The sequence below is a fragment of the Notothenia coriiceps genome, unplaced genomic scaffold, assembly GCF_000735185.1.
Source record: "Notothenia coriiceps isolate Sejong01 unplaced genomic scaffold, NC01 NC01_scaffold00037196, whole genome shotgun sequence".
In the NCBI taxonomy this organism is placed as follows: domain Eukaryota; kingdom Metazoa; phylum Chordata; class Actinopteri; order Perciformes; family Nototheniidae; genus Notothenia; species Notothenia coriiceps.
Window position 1 is genome coordinate 70025 of NW_011369897.1, and position 24400 is coordinate 94424.

Genomic DNA, 24400 nt, shown 5'->3' on the forward strand with positions numbered 1-24400 from the left:
TGTGGTGGCCGTACTGCTCCAGCCGTCTCCTTTGTGTTTGTTTGTTTCCCCCTGTCTGTGTTGTTTGTGTGTGCGTGGTGGCTGTCACTCCTGGCTCCCGGCTCAACCTCCACTCACCTGCTGCAATCAGCTGTGCACCCTCCCCGACTACACACCTGCTTTCCATCAAGCCATTTACAACGCATATCAACGGAGGCTCCACAACCTTTCTCCGCCAGATCGTCAAGTATCAGCCGTATCTTGCGTCTCCCCTCCGGTACACAGCACCGTAGTTTGGAGTTGCATTAGGTAACGCGAGATACGGCTGATACTTGCGCATTAGTTTCTGTTATGGATCAGTATCAACAGTCCTGCCAGTAACGTTACTATATTATCAATACTACTTTAGTTATAGCCTGATATATGATTGCTAACTTTACAATGTTGTGATGTGACCGACGTTAGCTAACATTAACTGTAGCTAACGCCGGTCACTCACCAAGACAGCTGCTCTGTTCTCCACTGGTTCTCCACATACCAAAGCTCCATTTCTCTCCGATGGCCGTTATTTTTTCTAATCCTTGGCTGCTCCTGTTCTCTTGGACGCATAGCAGGCTCATAATTATAATCATATGCATTCAAATATATATTTTCAACCTCTTCTGTGTCAAAACTAGCATTGTGATCCATGTTTATTCATACGTTAGACCCATAGGTTAGACCGGACGCTCACCCCCATGTTACGTTACACGCGGGAGGTCACGTGCGGATGCTTTTTTATGCGGAAGTGAAAATGTCTTACTAAAATGACGCCAGGTGTCACCGTAGTGTAAATTTCTGTATAGTTTTTTGAAAATCTAGTGTATTCATCATTTTCCTACACATTTATTCACTGGTGTCTCTAACCTGGAAGTTGCTCTTTAAGGTTATTTCTGGTTGCCTGGAGCACAAATGTGATTCTTTAAAAGCAATGATCATTGCAAACAGTATTATGGGAAAACTATTGTGATACACACACACATTCCAGCATGTACAATAAAGGCCTGTCAGAGAATGTACAGTATAGAGTCATTTTAATGAAGTTAAGTTTGACTAATAAATGAATGACTTCAAAAAATCAGGCTGTACTCTCATTGCCTCTTCCTCATTAATCTTTTTCACCCTGCTCTGAATAAATTTGAACACCCAGCCTTTGCAAAATAACTTTTTCCTTGTCTCATATGAAGAGGTGCTAATTTCAGGTGTGTCTTTAGTATTTTAATCACTTCTATCCCGACTCTATAAATAACTCTAAAATTAGGTGAAATCAAATGTAACATAAAATTGTAACATGAATCGGTTATGCATTTGGCAGCATTCAAATCTGCTTTATGCTTGATATAGTTTTCAATCATGCTTTCCCTTGTCTCATAACAGCGGCATCATAATGGTTATTAGCACAATGAGCTTAGTTGTCAAGGCTGATTGCCTTGTCATGGGCCAAAGGCTGCGTAGCCAGCGGCCTTGGTTTGATGCTCTTTTTCACTAATAGCTTTTTAATGAGCCATAAGTCACATCCACATCCTGTTGCTTCAAAACATTTTGTGCCTGTATCTTAACCAAAACAAGGCGGCATCATTTTTGACTGGATAAAACATTGGTTAACATTGTTGTGTGAAGAGGACAAACTATGCTCATTTTCAGGTTCATCATTCTAATGTGTGCCTCTACTGTAACATGTTTACATGCTTTAATGGAGAGATGCTTCTAACAGCTACAATTTAAAATATGGTTCTTATTTTTCATAAAAAAAGGAAGGAATTAATCAAAATCAATGAACTCCTCGAATTTTGCGATAAATAATCCCACAATGAAAAGTGGTAGTGTAGTAGTGCTGAAATTATGGGTTTAGAGAGGCCGTAATATGTATTTGGGGTTTTCACTTTCCTGTAGTGTGTTTTGGTGTCTTGGCATCTGAAACGCCTCCATTTGACTCCTTTGTTTACTTCCGTGACATAGTGACATCATTATGTAACACTTGCGCTTTTATTGACTAACACTCCAACACATTGTGCGTGGTTGACCAAAGGGTAGGACATTTTCGACACACTCTCAGCAGTTGACCAACCACCAGAGCAGACTGGGCTCTGGTTTCAGACAGAGGGTGAAAAGAGGTAATGCAGCACAGGCAGTGTGAGGGAAAAAAAAGACCTCTATAAGAATATTTAAATACAAATATGGTTTAACAATTTGTCACTTTGAGGTTTTTTAAAAATATAATGGCAATTTTTCAATTATTTCTTACCTTTGATAAATATGATAACATGATGAATTGAAAAAACACCGATATTGCTATAGTTACTACATGCACCCTCCTAGAGCCTTGATTTGAAAATTGTGAAAATATTAAGAACAGTTGAAGCAGTAAAAACTGCAAAGCAAACAGTCATAGTCTCTAAAACACCTTCCGTATTGAGGTTATGTGCGCACTGTACTGTAATTGAGTAGCATATGTTTGGCTGCTGGAGCACCAGAGTGTGTGAAAGTAGGAGTGTGTGAAAAAGAGAGAGGCTGAGGCTGGTGAGAAAGAGAAATAGAGAAAGAGAGGTAGCGAGAGAAAAGAGAGTGACACCAACGTGGTGCGTCTGTCGGCTGTGCAACAAGCTGCGATCAGCGAGCTAATGGGAGGAGGAGGGCAGAAGGGAAAAGCCTGGAAGGAATCTAGAGATCAATCAGGAGATGTGAGGATGTGAAATAGGGAGAGACAAGAAAAAAGAGAGATGGAATGAAAAAGAGGGAGAGGAGGAGACTGACCGGCGTGTACACCCAATGAGAGGGTAAGAGGAATAGAGCGTTAGGAAGCGACTCGGTGAGAGTACAGGAAATACAGGGAAAGTGACAGAGGGCTTTGATTGGCGTGCCCATCATGATAAGAGCAAAGGAGAACCTGGTCAAATATCTGATCCACTAACATCTTCTGATTTATCTTGGAGCTGAGCGGATCACACTCTCGTTCATTCGCTTTCCTGAACTTCAAACATGTTTGTGTTTAACAAAATGATGTAAAGCGGTGCGATCAATCTGTAAATGTTCTTTTGGGGATTGTAGACGCTCTGTTGCCGGCTGCTTGGATTGCGCTCTGAAACTTGACCCCAAAACCTCCGCTTCAGGTAGGATTTCTTTTTTTAATCAAGGACAAGTGCATGGCAGAGATATTACTGAAATTACAGATATATAATCGTAAGTGTTAAAAGATGAAGACATTTGAGGAATCTCAAGGGGATGGAGACGCACTATCATATGTAATAAATCAGGGATTTGTTCTTCATGCAAGAAGCTCTAATCTGCCTATTAGCCCCTATTGGGATCTTAGAAGACCCTGTGATGAACCTCTTATCTTTGTAATATAAGATCTGTTTGAGTTTAAGTGTTGGAACAAAGGCTTACAAAAAAACACATTTCCTCTCTTTTCTCACATTGCACAGTCATGACAGTAATTCTATTTTTAACCAGAGCTGGTGAAACTACATTTTCTCTCTAGAGCTATCATAGTGCTGAGTGGGTACTTTTGTGCATACTATGAAGTAATTCTCCCTCTAGTTCCGTACACTTCCCAATATGGCTCATCATGGACAATATTGAAGGGTATTTGATCTCTTCCAGCGCTGTCCATCCTCTCCAGAACAGCTCACTGTGTGGGTACAGTAGTCATGATCCCCCTCATGTTGTGTGTGAGGGTGTGAGAGTGGTGAGCTCCTGGGCGTCTCCAGAAGCTCCAGGCTGCAGCTTCCAAATATAAGTAATAATGAATTAAACGGCATCAATGCTTCATAGCATTACTTCTCAACCTGTACCCTTCTGTGGGTGTTGTTGTGAGATGACACTGGAGGAGTGATTCATGTAATGTGAATTATCATATTTTCTAATTTAGAAGAAATAATCTGAATCTTTGTTCTAAATACATCTATCAGTATTTAAAACAAAGTCAATAAGATGTAAATGGGAGATTGGAATTATTACTTAGTACTTAAGTTTATTATCGTACGTTTTCATTTTTTCAGAACGGGAGGGTTGCTCTGAGGCTCTAATTTGTTACTGGGTGTACAGGAATTTAATGAATGGCTGGCAACTGACCTGGTATTTGTTCTAATCAATTTGTTCAGTCAGATAACTACATGTATGGTGGCCGTTAGGTCCAAATTTGCTACAAAACAATAGAAGTAAAAAACATTGACAACCCATGCTCAGCATTTAGAAAACAGTCACCAACTTCTCGAAGCATGCACAACGTTTACTAAAAGCACTGCATAAAACCAAATGCTGCAAAAGCTCAAAACACAATGGAAACTACTGTATATGATTGATTCTGATCAAATGGCCGCAATCTGTTCACTTTAGTCCTGGATTTGTGAGTAATATCCAGTTTTGGAAGTTGAGAAAGTGATAATTATATAAAAACATAAACAAATATTAATCAAAACATTTTACAATATGAGAATCAACTTGTCAGGGCTTTCTAGCAGACAATTGATGTACTGTACTGCAATTTCTTGTTTCCAATTGGCCGGCATATATGCCAAAGCCTCTATATATCAGCAATCACCTACTGTGATATCAGCTGATATATCGATATTATATGTGATTAAGCACTTTAGATAAATATCTGTAAATGTTTGTCAAGTTGTTCTATTCAATGAGGTCTGTAAACTTTAACAAAGCACCAACATAGTTTTGGTTATGTTTTTAATAACTTCAGGGGGGTTAGGGTTAGGGTTTTTCAGGAAGTTGACATAGCTCAATCAATGATGGCAATTAAATATGAATATCAGGGTTTACTTTGTTAAACCAATGACGTTGTACAGATTAGAGATTCATAGATTTTATACAAATAATGATTACTGTATCTGCAAAACTCTTCTTGGTCTTTTAACATGAACTCCTCTGACTGACGGATGATACAAATTATTTACAGCCCGTATGGCCAGCACTGACCTCACTAATTGTTTGTGGCTCGGCATGAAGAGATACTGATTTGAATACTGTCAATCAAGCATTAGTGCCTGAACCTTTGGGGTTGTGGAGGTTTCTGGCTAAACCCTGCACAGACATTCAATTATGGAAAAGTTTATATTTATATGTGCAAATAAGTACACTCATTAAATTCAGCATTTCCCCGGGTAGTTGATGTGCCTCTCAACAGTTTAGACCTTAGGGAGTGATTTTGCATTATGAACTTAAAGGTAAAAACGAGAATAAGGTTTTAAATTTGGACCTTGGTTCACATCTGCTATTTAAATAAGGTTTAAGCTAATAATATTCTAATACAAATAAAATCCAAATTGATGGTAAAGTGTATGTATAAGGAGATCATGGTACAGCGTTGGGGGTGGGACACAGTTTTTTCCTGTAGAGTTGCTTAGTGGTGCCAAAATGGTCTGACTCTCAAGAGCAAAAGTAACCACTATCATTGGCCCATAGAGCATGCGCACCTGCATTGTGTTTAAGCCCCGCCTACAAGCAGCAGCATCACAGCCGGAATAGGCTCAGTCAAATTAATGAGGAGGGAGACTAACTCTTTACTACTTTTAGACCCTAGTGATTTGAATAAGCACTTTAAAAGTTGTCATACTGTTTCTTTTACTGTTGATATAGTTTTTTTAAATCCTTCCCTAGAAGGCAGGTACAAAGTAATACCAGCAAATGACAGGTAACAAGAAGTCGATGGGAAAAAGTATTTTAGCCCAAAATACGTCACGCACTGCCACACACGTTGTAGTACCACAGTTTGGCCACTACGAAAATGTGGTTCAACGTCCGGTACACTTTGTGGGGACTTGGTAAAGGGTTGGGCTTTCCACGAAAATTAAGAACTACATTGGTGTTAATATTCAGCAGTGTAGAGGTTGAATTTTGGTTTTCTTTGAAAGAGTCATGGTATTTTTTCTCTAAATCGATTTTTGTATCATGACTTGTTCTTACCCAGACGCCTTTTCATTTACTTCACTATAATGTGCAATAGCCCTCATTTCCAATATTTTGTTTAACTTCTGCATGTTAATACTGTACCTCGAATATGCCAAATGCAGGTAAGCTGTGTGAATAACTCAAAACAGGGTTTGTAAACCATGGGCCAGTCAGGAGAGAGAGAAAAGAAAAGTAAGACGGGCATACAATCCTAGAAGGCAGGTACAAAGTAATACCAGCAAATGACAGGTAACAAGAAGTCTCCATGGTGAGACAGTGAGGGCAATTGACATTCAATTGAAGTACTCTATATAACGAGAAGTTGAGTAGGGGTTGGGAACAGATGCACCGGGGGGTGTGGAAGTGGGTGGAACCTTTCAAAATGTCACTGCAAAGTTAGGAGCTTCGTGCAAAACTTGTACAAAGACAGCTAGTCTTTGCAAGATAAATATTCCTGCTTTGCTAATGAGATAAGAACATCATAATTCAGAGTAATTTTGAGAGGTTTAGTTTGCCTATAACAAAGCACAAATGACATGGCAGTTTTGGACAGTCACTTCTTAGTGCCATTCAAAGTCATACGCTCAACCAGAGCCGCCCCTGGCCAACTTGGGGCCCCAAGCGACATTGTGAGATGAGGCCCCCCACCCCAACCGACAGGAGTGAAATCAAATGTTTTGGAAACAAAGTAGGCTACTTTGCAAATATAATTCCTATTTATTATTATTATCAACAGAGTTACTTTTTTATACAGTGAGGTAAATGGTAAATGTGCATGTATCTCGTTCAGTATGCGTTTACAGGTGAATACGTCTCAAAAAGATTAAAATATAATTAATGCAAATAAACTAATTATACTAATAATAATAATCATAATCAATTGAATAACATAAATACTATATTATTTTATTATAATATAGTTGTAATATAGCCAAGACAAAACATGCTTATGACATGCTCAAAAACGGATATTTCTTAAATCTGTATTCAAATGTAGTTCCCTCTGTCAGCAATGTATCAACAACTACACACACATTTCTATCAGTATTTCTCTGTGTTGTGGTTGACATGATGATGACTGTTAGGAGTTAAGGGGAGAGGCTGAGCATCACCATGAAATGTGCAAATTGACATAAAAATGAATAAAAGGGGAAACAATCCTCCAGGTTTTTTAGGCTGTAAACTTTAACTGTTATGTAAGCCAGCTAGACAGACAGTTTATCACTCTTCCTCCTGTACATTAGCAGATAAAAGGCATAACATATACTTGAATGAATGTTAAATAAAGAATGCTGGAAATAACTGCATCTCCATTAGCCTATATGCTATGCAGAGACTGCCTTCTTCATGTCGTGAATTGCAGCTGATGTTTTAATATGGCAATTGGTCATTTGACTTATACAACATTCGCACGTTGTACATTTCACTCATACAATAACTCACTTTCGAGTGATGCTCTAGTTTCTTCATGTTTTGTGTTTTTTTCCCTCTTGCTTGCGCCGTACTGAAACTGTCTTTTCACCGACATCTCTTCACCTGCACTAGTGGCCGTATCAAACCCGTGATTGGTCAGATGTCGATTCATTGCAACAGTGTCGGGTTACAGACGTGCTCCCCTTGTCACCTCTGCGCGGAGAATTGCGCGCAGCAGCTGAGGCCCTCTGGGCGGGGCCCCCTGCGCAAGGCGGGGCCCCCATGCAGCCTGCGTGATTGGCCTGTAGGGAGGGGCGGCCCTGCGCTCAACTGTGCACAAAAACGAAGTAATGAGGAAGCAGTTTACAGATCCGACAAGCACTTCCTTTAGTCATAAAAGTACTGACAAATACGGCCGCTTTTTCTCTCCTGAGGATATTTACTTTACAATTTCTACAGGTTTATAGTAGTCTTCTTTTAGTCCAAAGTTTCTCCTCTTTTATCATAGAAAAAGCTGTGTGAAAACACTTTTGAAACATTTACCTAACGCCAGGTGAATCTACCGGCAGCATTCTCCACCCCGATCAATTCATCACAGCGAGCTGTAAGGGAAAAAGCATTCTGTCCAGCACAGAGGTTTTTCTCTTGGATTGGCAGGGACAGCAAGTGGCATCAATGTTTGGCATCTCTGAAATGGCTGAGAGAACGCTAAATCAATTAGTCTCAGGAGGCATTGTCATTCGCATCGGGTTACTGGTGGCAGGCGGCCAGCAATGGTTCATGGAACAGACTCACTCAAGGAAACAGGGAGGAAGGCTCGAGCAGAGGGAGTGGGAGCAGGCCAGGCTTATTTAATTTACCCAGGAAAGTGATTACACCTTCCGCTTCCCAACAACCCTCCCTCCCTGTCTGAATGTTAGCTTCTGTAAGACGTTGACACACCTTGCCAGGGCGCTCCTCCTTGCTGCTTTTACAGCTTTGCTTGAGAGCCTTAAGAGCCTTCAAGTGCAATCACTTTACCTTGTATCGCAATTGGTTTATGTTGCAAACTGAATTTCCTTGCAATGCTACCAGCAGAGTGATAGACCATGTTTCTGTGTGATTGTGATTGAGAGATTAATGGAAAGAAGTACCGCTTATGTCCATCTGCACATGATATGCTGAATGTATCTGGCTGTGAGCACATGTGTATGCTCCAATGTGTGTTAGAAATATGATTGATGGAACTGGACAGAGGTGGAGTGGTGATGATAAATCAATTAGATTGCGCAGTAGGTTTAGGCTAATGAAGGTGACAGCAGGGCCACGGTCTCATTCAGCATGACTCAGTCCTAAAGGTGGGTGTGTACGGTTGCACACGTTTGATCCTACTCGCTCCTACTCGATGAACTGGTGCATTTTGCCTGTTGCAAAATCTAATCAGAGTTTTGATGAAGATAATGGTTTGATTATCAAAAAGGTATTTATAACTTGTGATACTTAAACAAATATTTAAATATACATTGTAAATGTCTTTTTTTTTTTTTATATATTCATTCCAATCCAACAATATTATATTATAATATTATATATAATTCAATAAATCTCTTAGACAAAACATCTTTATTCTACCCTTTACAACATGTTCTGGCTATCTGTTCTAGAGAATCACATCACTGACTAGACACATGAATATATATTTATATACACAATTTTTTAAGTTGCACACTACGGCAGTGCTAATAATTAAATAAATGTTCCATGACATACCCTTAAGCCATCACTATGTCCCGTTATCATGGGCTTTACCACATCGGCCAATAGCGTGACATATATTTTGTGGGCGGGAAATCTAGAACAGTAAGGCTTCATCTGATTGGTCAACTATATTAACATGCAGGGAGTGAATGCATGGGACATGGAATAGGTCATTTATTGCAGTTCGAGCTGTCTTTGCTATGTGTCTATCACAAACTCTTTCGAGTTCAAAATCTTTGACCTCGGATGCCACCGAGCTTTCAAAGCCCAACCAATGAGATAACAGCTGGATGAATCGATGCAGCAGGGGAGGTAACTATAGAAACAAAGCTAACTTGCTGTTTTCACCGCAAGGCTCTGCACTCTGACACATGTGGGCCCTTATTCAAGGGTGATTTGTAAATATGGTCCTTAAGAATATGTAATCTGGTCTTTAACAATATGTAATCTGGGGATGGGAGTTTTTCTTGCTTTTGTCTTATTTGGAGTCATTCATTCGGAATAAAAATGCAAATCATGAACACTTAAAAAACACATTGTCTTATTTTGCTCTAATTATTTTCTCTCTAAATGTACCCCTCTAATTACTATCTGTTGTATCACTCTTTCAAACAGCTGTTATCAGACTTTCTTCTTGTCTTTTACTCTGTCTAACCATCTCCCTTTCTCATCCAGCTGCCCACTATTCTTCCAGCTGTCATTCTTTTCTTCAGGATTCAATCCCCCTCCTAATAGTGGTATTTATTTTCTGTCAGGCTCTCTTTGTTCCAAACAGAATAGCATTCTTATTACAATTGTTCACACTTTCAAGACGCTTGTGAGCATGTTCTTCTTGTGAATAGACATACGCACATATGCTACTGCCTTGAGCTGTAATGTATGAACTTGCTTTGATTATCCAGTGGTTAGAGTCAAATTAGAGGCATTTCCAGAACAGCTAGGCATAAATGTTACCTGTTTTAGATTTGTAATTCTATCTTTCATTAGTAACTAATTACAACATCCAGGGCTAGTACATTTCCATACACTTGGTTGCATTTGGTTTTATTGGTACATCCAAAATAAAACCATTCAGTGTTTCAATTAAGCCAAACAGTCTTAATCGTTTGCTGCTAGATCTTCTAATGTTCTTAGTAAAAGGATGTATTTATCTTGAAATGGTCAAGCTACAGACATGCTTTGAAGAGATACATCCTCTTTAAATCCTTTTTGAACAGGGATGTGCTTTTCTTACAATAAGCTTGCATTTTCGTGGCTGTTTTGTGCGTCCCTGTATTGCAATATTTGTTACCAAGCAAAGGCTTTTTGTGTGGGACATTCTTTATTGGTGTTATGTGGTTTACACTGTAAAACCTCTTCTCTGTACAGCACTACTACCACTTACAGTTGTTTTTGGGACAAAAATTATTGCTGAGAAACTAGACTGATCTAAGTGTTACGCACAACTCTAGATTGGTTAATAACTTGTAATGTGATGCAAGGTATCATGGAAACAGACTGTATGTTGGCTCCCAATGCTGCTCTTTGATTGATAGTCTAAACGTGATATTGGCTGAAGGGATTGTCTGGTTACAGGAGAGCATTTAAGACGTTGATCAATAGGTTAACAGCCTTTGAAAAGGACAGATGCTGAGGATCTTTTACAAGGCCCTTGGACCAGTCAAGAAAAGAGCCATTTAGCTAGAAGGCTCTGACTCAACTGATGAGGTCAGTCAAATCAATTGTAGTGCCTATCATTCAGAATATATATTCACCATTCAATACTTGTCGAGCTCGTAAGCCAAGCTGACTGTAATGTGTCAATGCAGGTGTGATAAACAAAAGCAGAGAGCCACTTAACAGTGTCAAGGTTAACATAAAGTCAATAGGGATATAGGCGAAGAATAATACGAAAGAAAGGATCAAATACATTTTGCACAGTGTAGAGCAGTAACGTAGCTTGCACTTTAATGAGGTTTCAAGTAAATTTTGAGTATTTGTGCATATTAAGAGATATTAGATTAGATGTCCTGGACTTAGGCCAAAGGACTGGGGGACAGGAAGAAAAAAGACAAACAGTCATGGAAGCCACATCGATGACTTGCTCTTAAGGCCCTATTATGCTTTTTTAAATGTTCCTCTTTTCAGTAGTGTGTAATATACGTCTTTGTGCATGTAAGTGGGCTGCAAATGCTTAAATCTCAAAGTTTACGCCAGAGGGAGTTTCCCTGCAACACACTTCCGCCGTGCCTGAAGCGCCTTGATTGGCCTCCTTTGTTTACTTCTACATATTGACATCAGTATGTAACACTCATGTTTCTGTTGGCTAGCGCTCCAACACATTGTACGTGATAGGCTAAGGGGTTGACCAATCACCACAGAGCCAGCCAGCTAACGAATCAGAGCAGAATGGGGCTCTGGTTTATGACACAGTGATGCAAATTAGTCGCTTTTCGGCGCCTCCCGCTTTTTTAACGCTGCTTTGGGTGACTTGTGTAATTCGTGGAGAACCGAAGAGTTTTCGTTTTGGGGGGGGGTCCGTTAGTCCGTCCGTTAGTCCGTCCGACTGACGGACAACTTCTCACTTCAAAAAAGAAGAAGAAATCTAGATCGCAAAATAATTAAACAAGCGAGTGCCTGTTTTTCTGGCCAAGGACAGGTTCCTTGAACACAACACGAGCGTAACGTGTCTTCACATGGTTATTTCTCGTCTGAAAGGAGTGTAGACTAGACTAGAGTGCTTACGGAGAGCACCGGAGCGCCTTTTTCTTTGCACAGCATGAAAGAAAGGCCAAATGAATTGGCTGTAATTTTAGTTTTTTTAAGCAGAGGTTGAGTTCAATCATTTGTACGTCGGCCCTCTGAGGATGTTGTAAAAATTGAAAGGAAAAAGGTTCCCCACCCCTGCTGTAAATAATAATAAAAACCCTTGATTTATAACTTAACATCTCTGTCTCCTATTGATCTGAGTATATTATAAAGAATAGCCAGTTAATTGAAGCGTTATAGCACAGGCCTTTGTCAGATGGTATATTACGCTGTTTTTTTCCTGCTTCGAATAGTTCTCTCTTTTTTCACCATACCTGTGTTTGCATCACTGATGACAGAGGGTGAAAGAGGTGCTGCAGCACAAGCAGTATGAGAAAAATAAAGCATGAAAGCACACAAACCAAATCTGATGTCTTTTCCCCTTCAGTACAGTATGTCGCAGAAAGACATAATATCACTGTTTTACTGTCTATTATCTCACGGAAACATAAAGCAATTCAAATGAATCACTGTTATTTAAGATTTGGCCATTCAAACTCAATTCAAACGAGTTGACTAGGACCATCTCCGCATTTTTGAAACTATTTTGCGTCCTGTTCTTCCCCGTTTTCAGCAGTGACATGAATGCATGCTGCAGCATTATACTCCAGAGGGAAAGAGGAAAATCTCCAAAGTAATCCTTGTCATTTGCTGGCACTGAAGCAGACACTCAGAAAATCTCCCCTTTTGGCTCGAGTAAAAGTTTCTCCTTTGGTTTGTGTCCAATGTGCAATGAAAGAGAAATAGAGCAAGGCAGAGTTGCCAACAAGAAGACATAAATAATAAGAATAATGTTAAAGAGAAGAGAGTAATAAACTAAATAATAAAAAGGAGATTTTTTATCCAAAGCAAATTGTAATTTTGTTAATAGGAGCATTGATGATGAATGAGTTTCACAAATAGAGAGAAGAGTCATAGTTATAGAGGTTGTGGGTTATTAACATGGTTAAGTCACCCATGCACCTGCCCAGAGCTTCCTCCCATCCTCTCTGCAGCTCACTATTAAGTAAGGCCGGATGGGGATGGTGTGGCTTTCCAACCTGCCATCAGCCAGCTGCTTTATCAGGCTCCCGGGGACAAACACAACCACCGGTATGAAGCAGTGGTGGTGGTGTTGCCAGGAAATAAAAGCATCACCATGTTGAGGAAATGTCACCCTTAGAGAGCAGCATGTTATGGATTGGGGCCGAATTGGGCCGGTACTCACCGGTACGCAGTACCGGGACTTCTGATTTTTACCCATCTGGTACCATTACTTCTTACTCAGTACTGGCACAGTGCCGGTACGGCGGTACTCAGTAGATGCGTCATGAGGTGCTGCCGCCGCTTTGCCCGCCTCGCCCACCTCGCCCCCGGAGCAGCAGTCTTCGTCGCCCCAAACACCGCCACCCCTCAGCGGCCCGCAAGTGCCAGAGGACCTCGGCAAAACAGAGCCTGCCCAGGTATATTTAAACAAGTTCCCAACTCGCCTGTACAGTGGGGTAAGGCGCTCATTTTGCAGCTCATGGTTTAAAAACAGAGATTGGCTGGAATTTCCTGTAAAAAATATGCCATCTTCTGCTATGCATGTAGACATTTCGGTTCAAATACATCTAACTCAGATGCCTTCACCACAATTGTACCAGAGTACCAAACGCTGTCTCCGGACTCATCTGAGTAACTCACTAAAAATGAAATACTATATGACAGTAAAACAAGAATACAGTTTGAAAGGGGAGTGATTTGTAAAATATCCATAAAGAAATAGAAATTCTGTTTACAGTTCTGTTTCATATGGGTGTTGAGAGATGTATCCATAGATCTCTTAATTCTGCTCAAAGTGCACCAGATTGATGCTTTTTACTTCAACATTTAAAAAAAGATCTTGTGTTAGATCCACTCCCCACTTATAAAAATAGAACTTTACCCCTGCACCCCCTCTAATCTCAGATGCACCCTGAGTCATTTTGTTTTTAAGTACAGTGAGCCTTTCTAACATTTACAGTAAAGAGACAAACCCATCAGCATTATACAGTAGGATATAGGCTGCCTACTATACGACTTTGAGCCAAATTCTTGTTTTTGGGCTGTTAAATTAACTTGAAACAGTTGCTGATTTAGAGTACTGGCACCTTTTTTATTCCAATTCAAGCACTGGAGATGATGCTGAAAGCAACGTTTAAGTATCATGAATATGTGTTTACAACAGAGCATATTTCTGCCGGAATCCAACGGAAAAATCACATTGCTTTTTGTGGAGGGACACCTTAGCGATGCCAACTTCTGCCTACAAAAATACGTCATCGCTGAACCACTCTATAAATATAATTATTGGTCATTGTAGTTGTAAAACAACCTGGCTGTCTCTTACAAATTTCTTTTAGTAAGCACCCATTTTATTTATTTTGTCTCTTTTTTCACTAATTTGGTAATTCCACAAAATGTTCCCACCCTTTGGCGGCCACAGTTTTGCCTTTGGAGGCAAACATTTTACATTTTGATCAAGTGTCTGTGAGGTTCTGTCTTTGAATAAACATGGAACGTGTGTACAATTAAAATTATGTTTTATTTTTTTTATTTTAGCCACTTTTGTTTTTACTTTGCCAGATCATATTTTGTAAATTCCACCTTGTAAGAAGCAGATTAAGAAAGCTGGTGTTCAGGGCCTCTTCACATTGTACATTGTAAGCTACAACCTTATGTTTTTGTCTGCGGCTGATGTTCCTCAGTCTAACACTTTCTACAGTGCAGTAACTTATGTGAGAAGAGTTGGAACATTTCTGCCTTAATGTGGTGGCTGGTCTGCACAAAGGGCGGGATGGATTTAAGTTTGACTGCATTACATTGTTTTGTCCTACTTCCCTTTTACACTTGCTGATTAACTACAGTATAGTTACTCAAATCTTCCTTAACCCCTTTAACTAAGATCAACAGTATTTAATCTTTTACATGTTTTCCTTCACTGGAACTTAGAAGAGTGGCAGAAGGGGATAGTGAAAGATTAAGACTGTTTGGTTCAGAGGTTCTTACTCTCTTTTAGATTTATCCAAGCTCTGCTACAGTAAAATGTTGATAACATAACCTGCCATGTGTTTACTGTGGTCTAACTGTGCTCTATATGTTGACTTACCCCTTGGCATTGAAACCCTTGTGTTGTTACACACCAGGATACATGATTTAAGATTGATTCTGTTTCCAGGAGTCTGAAAATAAAGAACATGTTACAATTTGAAACATTTATTTGAGGCCCCAGACAAAAAAGAAATAGTAAGGTTCCATTGTTTTGAAAATCAGCATTACATATAGTCAATATTAAAACGTGTAAGCGTCGTTACAATTAATCTGTGACCAAAAAAGATCACGTAAAACAGTGAGAAGAAAAGGAAAACACAACCATGTGTTCAGACTTTTTTCATGAAAAGTATTGTACATTTGTCAAAGGTAATGTTAAAGTAAAGGAAAGTCTTCTGTAGTTATCTGAAATTGAATGATGTCCGGTAGTCATTGAATAAGATTTGGAAATGGCAGCTATTGTATCATGTGCTACAACAACAGGGACCATGTGGGTCCAATAATCATACAATTCTAAAAAATTCATTATAAAATGTTATGAATGTCCTGAGAGCTAAATTGCCTTCCGATAAATTGGAACATTCCTCACTATGATGTTCTCTTACCTGTTGAACTTCAAGATAAATACTATAATCATTTCCTGGATATTACTTTAATTCATTATAAATATAGAAATAAAAGAACCATCCAAAATCAAAACTAAGGTTATTTATTTTAGCCTATACAGTAGATTCTAACAATTGAACTATCCTTTAGATTTTCAGCAGGAACCTTTACTTATTAGATTCAACCGAGATTGTCTGTTCTGACAATTTACCCTGAATATTATTGTTTCAGTATACAGTGACAGCACAATATATTTGTTTACCACATTATTGACAATCAGCGTATCAAATGTGTATGTTCAAAAACTCATACTCCATGCTCCTTGGATTAATATGAATGAGAATCATATGTTCATATTTTCAATAATATTGACTTCTGCTTTCTAGGGAAGGTGAGGAAATGTCTTTGAAACAAACTGAACTACTGAACTACTGTTCAGTATTTTAGACAAAATTCTATTTCACTTTATACTTAAAAAAAAACAATAATAGCTGGGAGTTTTTTGTGCACCTAAATAATGTATATAGAAATCGTTCCTCAGATGTCTTCTCCTTTTCTTGCTCTCTTTAACTGACTATAATGTTACAGTTTTATAAATGCTTACAAGTGTGTTATCTTTGTCTTCTCATTTTAGTCATGGACCATTGACATTGAGTGGTTTGGCTGAATAAGCTTCCAACAGAGGTGATTAATGAACTATGATACCGTGAGCAGTTACATTTTAACACCTACAAAAATGTGGGAAACTAGATGAGACCAGTCTGCTCTTGAGAATATGTTCTCCAGGAATCGCTTCAATGGACAGCATGGAGCAGGTGTTGCCCCAAAAGAAGGCACAAAGGCAAAAATCCATTCACCCAAAAAGAGGGCTCCGAACCCCAAGGTAGCACTAGTTATCAGGGGTAAAATACATCGTCTCTTGCAAGGTTCTGCCGACCATCATGTCCCAGATTCCCACCTTTATTATGGAGGTATTGAGGAGGAAGAGGGGGAAACACAGGAGAGCAGAAAGGAGCACGGAAGCAGATATCCAAAGGTTAGCCCGAGGGCTCAAGCTTATTCTCCAAAATTGTCAAATGGTAAAGGACATGGAGTAGCAGTGGGCCCACCATGTGTTGGAGAGGTGGAGCTTAATAGGGAAGGATGTCTAAGAATACCTTGCACTTTGCAGCAAAAAAGCAGCAGATCTCCAGGAAATCGGAAACGAATCTCCTTTGAGGGTGAAATTCGAGTAGCTCCTGAGCAAATGCAAACATGTCCACTCTACTGTCCGATAGAACCAGACATGAATGGAACTAAATTAGCAGGGGCAGCCAGAATGGAATTTACTTCACCCCGTATTCGCCCAAAGAGACCTTTTTCTACTGGTGACTGTGTGGACTACAACTTCAACAGAGCTCTGCCAGGCGCACTGCTGGAAGAGGACGAAGATAAAGAGGAGGACTCAAGTGCTATCATTGAGCACATTCTTAAAGAGCTAAGGGGGATCAACAAGATACAAGAGGAAATCTCTGACCTCAGGGATTATCTGACCTCAGTTCGAGGGTCAGTTGAGGAAGTGTCATCTTGTGTAGATGCTGTCTTGATGGAGATTGAGGGTATTCGTTCTAACAAGGCTGGTTCAGGGGTTCATTCAGGTACCTGGTCGGGGGTGGGATGCAAAGATGGACCATCCACCCGAAGAAGGCCTGCCAGTGCTTATGGAAGTTTAGGGAGTGCAATGCCAAAGTCTGCTTCAAATCAATTCCCCCAGATCGGCCATGAGCGCCATAGCATCCATGGAGAATTGCTGTTATCAAGGCCTGAAGAGTCTAGTGTGTCACCAATTGCTGAATCAGTGGATCAACGGGATCTGGAAGAACCAGAAGATACCTCTGACCACAGCTCCGATATCCCAGTAGGTGCCATAGCAAGAAAGCTCAGCTTTGGCTACGTCGAAAGGCAGGATGGTCATGATTGTCAAAGTACCAGCTCCTTGTCTTCTGGTCATAGTGAGTCAGACCTAGAGAGACCATCCTCTAGTCATGGTACGAAACAGCAAAGAGCAGGTGACAGCGAGGAACATTGGCCTAACAAGGGACCACCATATGGTGTCTCTGGGGAATCCGTGTGGCATAGGGAAACTGCTTACCGCAGAGACAGATGTCGAGAGGGCCATGAAGGTGAGAGCCCTCTTTGCTGTGAAGGAGCTGGTGGCTGGGATCACTACAGAGGTGCAGAGCATCTCTCTCTTCGATCTGGTAAACATTACAACTCACCAGCTAGTTCTTCTAGCAGGGATGAGTGGCGGTCACGGAGGAAAAGGCCTCAAACCATTTCTGCCATCACTGTTCCAACAGAAACAGACCTTGTAAAGCCCACTGCGGGATATGAATGTCCTGCTGATTGTTCCTACCATCAAAGTTCTGGTTATCATTCAGTTGATGGACACGATGGAGAAGGAGAGGAGTTTAACTATGGGCAATTAAATGACCCGAACTATACGACAGACAGTCATGTAGATAGTTATGAGGAAACGTATTCAGCATACGAAGATTCTTCAGTAGTGACATGGACTGAGGCATCCTTATGTACCACTGTGGCTGATGTGGATAGGGATTTTATTCAAGAAACTGGAGCCAACAACCAAAGCTTAGAACACCAAGTGTCTCACTCTGGCAGTGCAGATGTTCAAGCTGGTGGTTTCAATGTCAAGCGCATAAGCCGAGCTGTGCTGGATTTTAGCTCTGCCTTGCGGGGAGCATTGCGCAAAGTTGAAGTACCTGGTGCCCAGAATGATGGAGAGGAAGTAGACTATGAAATATCTACGACTACTGACCTGCCTACAGCTGACCTGTCTTTAAAACCTTTAGTCTATGAGGCACAATTTGAACAAACATGCAACAAAACCTTGAGAGGTGATTTGGTTAATAGTTGTGCTGTAGGGGAATTGAGCAAATACAAAACTCTAGACAAATCAGATATGTTCTCTGTGGAGCCAATGATGGAAGAAGCCAAGAACAGCCTTATAGACACCTGTCAACACCCTTCTTTTTCGGACAAGATCCCTCCATTCCCAGATGAACTTTCAGTCTGCCCTGACCCATATTCCAGTAGCACCTCAATACTGCCTCCACCTCATGGCCTTATAAAACAACCTGCTGAAGGTCCTGCAGATCAGACCCTTAAAACCCAGCTTTCGCAATGCACCACTACAGAATCCCTCTCGATCTCTTTTTCGGCTGATGAACCAGCAACACTAGAGGAACAGGGCGAATTTGAAGTGCCACTGCCACAGCATCCAGCCACAGACAATGTAGCCCCAGAAGGTGAAGCAGAAGGTGATGCAGCAGATGTGGAGATAAGCCAGATGGATGAGCGCAGGCTGAAGTGCCTGAGGACCTTCCAGCAGATTCTCCGGGAGAAGAGGGAGACCCGGCGCAGCCTTGCCAGTATGACTATGACCTTCTCCCAGGAGGATTACGAACCAGGTAGTCATCGCTAGATTTTAAGTTGGGAACATCTTCTGTTTTACCAGTAAATAAGCCATCTATTAGTTTTGGTTGGATAGGTACACTAACAGTACATCATTCTTTGTTATTCCAACTATTCATGTTTTAATCATCGCGCAAGATAAAAGAGCATGATGTTATTTAGATATTTCAATGTATTTGAGTGACTCATGTTGAAATGATTATATCACTTTTAGTGATCGTAGAGGTAGTGGCTTCTTTTTGATCCTTTCAACCCTGGCTTTTGCTTATCAGAGCCTCTAAATGTTGCAGAATCTCTTTGATCTGTATATAACCGTCAGTATCCTGTTTGAGTAATACGTTCACAGCTGTTATGAATAAGATCCAGCACTTGAAAGTCCCTTAACTATTTACTGCACCAAATGGTCTCTGCTGATACTATAATTATTCTCCCCTCTTGGGACTAATGTATCACCTGCCACTCACTGGTCCCTTATTCTTCTTAGAGGCTCCAGCAGTAGCCATTTGCTGAATTAGAAAACATCAATTATCTCCTTGGAAAGCTCACATGACATAAAGGACGAAGGAGAAAGGATATATTAAGAGTCATTTTCATGATAAATTATACATGTTAATGAAACATTTTATGACTTAACACCCCCTTCTATCTGTAAACTCAGAGGCTCAGCTGCTTTAAACATTACCAGCACATTTATATCATAATGAATCATACAGATTATCTTGTTATATCAGCATCCTGTTTCATATGATGAGTCAAACTGTTCCATGACTGTTTTTCTTTTTCTGTCCGATCTTTTTTTTCTTTCTTGTTCTGTTTTACAGATGGAAGTCAAGAAGGAGATCAGGTTACCTCTTTCATGGTTTCTCTCACGTTAACAATTTTTACATGACAGCATAAAGAACGTTGTTCGTTCTGTTCAATTATCTTTATATATTGGACATTTCCACTTGTCTCTTAGTTCAATCGTTTTTTTTCAAATTGTTTTCTTTCAATTTCTGTTAAATGCTCATTTGGTCCTGAAAATACCATGTGTCATTTTAAAGCTAATGAAATAGATATAGGTTTAACGAGGCACCCTCAATACATCTGTGTACTATTGAGTAAATCTTCTTCCTGTCATAAGCATAAAAATGCCATGCAGGAAAAGGTTAGTATTGATTACGACGCATGTTGATGAAAAATAATATTGATGTCACTATTGTATTTTCTTTAATAGCTGTCAGACCAAAGAAAAGCATCTGTTAGGATCCCAAAGTCAATATTAAGTGTGCTTTTACTGGGAGCATGTGTTGTTTGCTATGTGTTTACTTTACAAGGTGAAACCAGATTTATGATGTTCATTTATGTATTGGGGGAAATATGATTGATTGAAAGGGCCTTGTTGGCATGTCATACTGAAACTCAACCAACCCAGTGCAGTCCCAGTGTTTCTCTCCTGTTGTTTTTTCATCTCACTTTCTCGTGTCTCCTGTTCTTGTGCATGCTCCAGTGTCATGAAATTATAAAAATCAATAAAGGTGGTCAGCCTTCAAATGACTAAATCAGTGACCTTTGACATTCTATTGCAGAGCCGAGATCAAGATGGTGACCCCAACAAGCACGCATGGGCCAAGCCAGGGTCAGTAGCACATGTTTTTGTTGTCTATTTGTGTGTCTGAAAAAGAGAACTTAATAACATGATTCAGTGTTTGCAACTTCATTTTCTTCATTTACGTTCTGATGTGTGTATTTGCGTGTGTTTTTGTGCGTGTGTTCAGGGGAAACACACCGTTTGGCATTGACAGTATGCCAGACCTCCGCAAGAGGAGGCCCATTCCCCTTGTTAGTGAACTGGTGAGTACATATCACTTAATATTTGTTTACAGACTTTTTTTGATAAATGTGACCAAATTATAAATATTTTTAAATGACTGAGAGAAAGAAAAAAAAACAGTACAAGCAATACAGTTATCACCTAAACCCTAAATAAACTACAAAAACAATAAATCCCTATATTGAGGATTTATAGACGTATTAATTCACACATTGTACATTTCAATTTAAAGGTCATTGGTTTACAAAATGAATGATAAGTCTAAACATTTTATTGAGATTAGTTTAATGTGTAAGCATAACCAAAATATGTTTTAAGTCACTAATTACTTACATACATATACTTTACCTGGAAATATTAAAAACATGACTACATTAAGTCATTATATTAATGTGGTACTATATTGAAATGTGTCATTGATAAACATGTCTTACCTAACCACTATGGGTGGAGCCACATCGTTTCGACAGCTTCAGGTACAATGCAAATACATCAAAAAAAAAATGAAAAACACCTTCAGCAACTTGACAAAACATGCGCAGTGTTTAATAAAAGCACTGCACGAAAAGCTGCAATTACAAAAAGCTACAAATGAAAAACGCTGCCATAAACTCAATACACTCTATACTCTAAACACGGATGCATACAGCTGGGAGCTGAGCGCTTGTCATTCATTTTTCTTATTTCACTTTTTTTTTGTTACATAAACTAGTAACAAAATGTTCACGTGTTGGTTCGTTATGCTGCAGGATTTACTGCGTGTACCTTGTCAGTTTTTGTTTCTCCTTGCAACTGCTCGGCCCCAGGTTCACGGTCATCTCGGGTTCAGCTTTAATTGCCTGTTAACTTTGGCCTCAGCATTGGAAGCAGCAAAGAAAAGTAATGTTAACAAGCAGGCTGAATCACAAGAGCGTCTGGAAATGTTACAATCAGCTAATTTGATCCTTCAGAAATGATTATTCGTAGTCTACATTAAAGAAACATGTTTAAAAAAAGAGAATTTCCGCAAAAGCACCCGCTGTGTGATTTGTTTGCAGGCGCTGAATAGCAGGATTCAAGTTGAACGTGGCTGATCCTCTCACAGGGGACCTTGTTTGTTTGTCTCTAACCTTTTCTTTCTTCTTGTTTTCTTTCCTTTCACATGTTGCTTCCCTCCATCCGCCGGCCCTCAGGCTATGGTGAGTAAAGGAGAAGTGAGATTTCAGCTGCTGTGTTTCAAAATGTATTTGTTGCAAACTCTCTAAAAGTCCTGATCGTAGAAAAGGATTTGATTTGCATTAGTGTGAAGGTTTGTTATGTCTTTTGTACTCATAGAAATATCAGTCATTGATCACCCATATTTGAAAATATTCTTACAAATACAAGAAACATCAATTCCTTCTTGTGAGTGCTTTCAGCTTTCTCTCCGATGGGTGTTCTAGCCTTTATTCAACAGGTTTGTCTTGCTGTGTTTCAGAGTGACAACAGCTCCATTTTCTAAAATACCCACCTGTCTATCTAAACAAACTAGCGCTGATAAATGTTATGTTAATTGTCTCGCATTTACTTAGAAGTACTTAAGGGAGGCACTTACAGTATCTTACTTAAGGGAGGCAGAGGAGTTCATCACTGGCTGCAGTTTGAGTGATTAGAGCTAGGAATATTCGGTCTCTGAGAACTAAGAGACCTGACTCATCTGATTAAAGAAACTCCTTCCTGTTTGATTTGACGCAAGTCCACCAGATGAAAGGTCACACTCAGCAGGGTCTCAGGGGAAAAAGGCACAGTTTTTAAATTCAATACATAAACTTACACAAACGATGAAGAAAGAGAATCACAGATAAGAGACATGAACAAACAAAGTTGTGCAGATGGAGCCAATAATTGCTTTAAAAAAGAAATAAGAAGACCTGGCAATAATAACATAACATCTCACTCGCACTGAAGAAATACAAAGTAAATCTACAATGTGGTTTTGTGATATAGTATTTATTATTGTAAGAGTCAAAATTCCTCACATAACTTGAAAGACTGGACTTATTCTTGACAGTAAGAGCTCTAATTTTCAAGGTATTAATTTTGTGGGGTAAAAACCTTGAGTAGTAACAAACAGATTCACTGTGGATATGGATGTCTATTCACCACATGACTTGTCTCTTTCTCATTGTGTTGCTGGCGTTTGATGCTTTTGCTTTCTTTGACAATGCAGTTTTGATCAAATTTGGACTCTTAATATAAATGTTAGGAAAAAGGCTAGTGTCAGGACTTATCGATTCATTCTGCAGCAGAATCCGGATATCTTTCAATAAAACCACAGTGTATTTTCTTCACCTACCAGCAATGTCACTGGAAGGACATAACATGTAGGACGTTTAATATCCTGTAGTTCCAATACTGCACCATGGCTTAGAGTAGACCAACCCAGAAACAGGTGCCATCATCCACCTGTATCCTGGTTCTAAACCCATATTCACGCAGTAGGAGCAGGTAGCTCTGGCAGTTACCTCCAATAGCACATGCCTCACCATGATCGTGTCGAATGGTTGAACAGCATCTGAAACTCACAAATGAAGCGATGTGTAAAAAGGTATACTTCTAATCAAGGGACAATTCCCAAGTTTTCCCAGCTTTGAGGTGCTGCTGTAGGATGAAAAATGCATTTGAACTTCCGTATTTAGTTTATGCTGGAGCAGATCAAAGGCTTTCCAAACTATCCTGCTACAGCACTTTGGCAAACTTCTCCACATCCACTCATAGCATCACACAGAAAACTGAAATGGGTGCAGTGGGCAATTCCATTATACACTGTTGTTGTAAATGTGCATGTCTGTTACGTTACACGTCCATTTTGTCAGGATTACATTACTTGAAAGATTAAAAACCACTGAGTTGACAACTTTCCCTACAGAGCCAAACATCAAGCATGAAAAAAAAAGGATAATCTAAAATTACAAGTCTGGTTCTGTGCCTGCTTAACCAACTAAGGTTCAGGCATCAGCTCCCTATCAGCCAGTTATGTACAGCCCTGCATATATCCCCCAAATGTCAAACTATTCTTTTAATGCATAAAATCACCCTTTTAGTTTTGCTCACTTCAATACTTAATGCTGTGCCAAAAAAACATCCGTAATTCAAAATCAATGACAAAAAGGTGTAGGTGTTTGTCCTCAAGGAGTGAGTCAATAATGTGTTTCGAAAGCTGTGTCGAAGACAGAAGAAAAAAGTATGTGTGTGTTGCTCTTTTAACTTTGAAGGTTTCCACAACCTTCAAAGTTAAAAGAGCAGCACATCACACAGAAAATGTATTTCCTGGGTTGTTTGACTTTCGTTACCTTGTTTGTTTTTCTTCCTCTGTGGATGTTTATCACTGATGCTTTTTGTATATTTTTCTCGTCTCTTGCTTCTAGTCTATAATACAATCCAGGAAAGCTGGACTCGCCCACACACTGGCCACACGGACGTCCTTGAAAGACGAAGAGCTTGTGAGTGGCAAAATTCATATCACACACACAGACACACACACCAACAAACACACACACACGCACGCACGCACGCACGCACGCACGCACGCACGCACGCACGCACGCACACACACACACACACACACACACAACACAC

General features: G+C 39.8%; 1 protein-coding gene across 1 annotated transcript in view; it reads left to right on the forward strand.

The window, feature by feature from the left end:
• The window catches only part of LOC104964358 (protein unc-13 homolog B-like), a gene marked incomplete at both ends in the record, with an annotated part of 101562 nt that overhangs the window by 59444 nt on the left and 17718 nt on the right, over positions 1-24400 (forward strand). Inside the window, 4 exons of the mRNA XM_010793110.1 lie at positions 20559-20608; positions 20748-20823; positions 21976-21981; positions 24190-24264. Coding sequence (XP_010791412.1) covers positions 20559-20608; positions 20748-20823; positions 21976-21981; positions 24190-24264 — 207 coding nt within the window. The remainder of the gene's footprint in view (positions 1-20558; positions 20609-20747; positions 20824-21975; positions 21982-24189; positions 24265-24400) is intronic.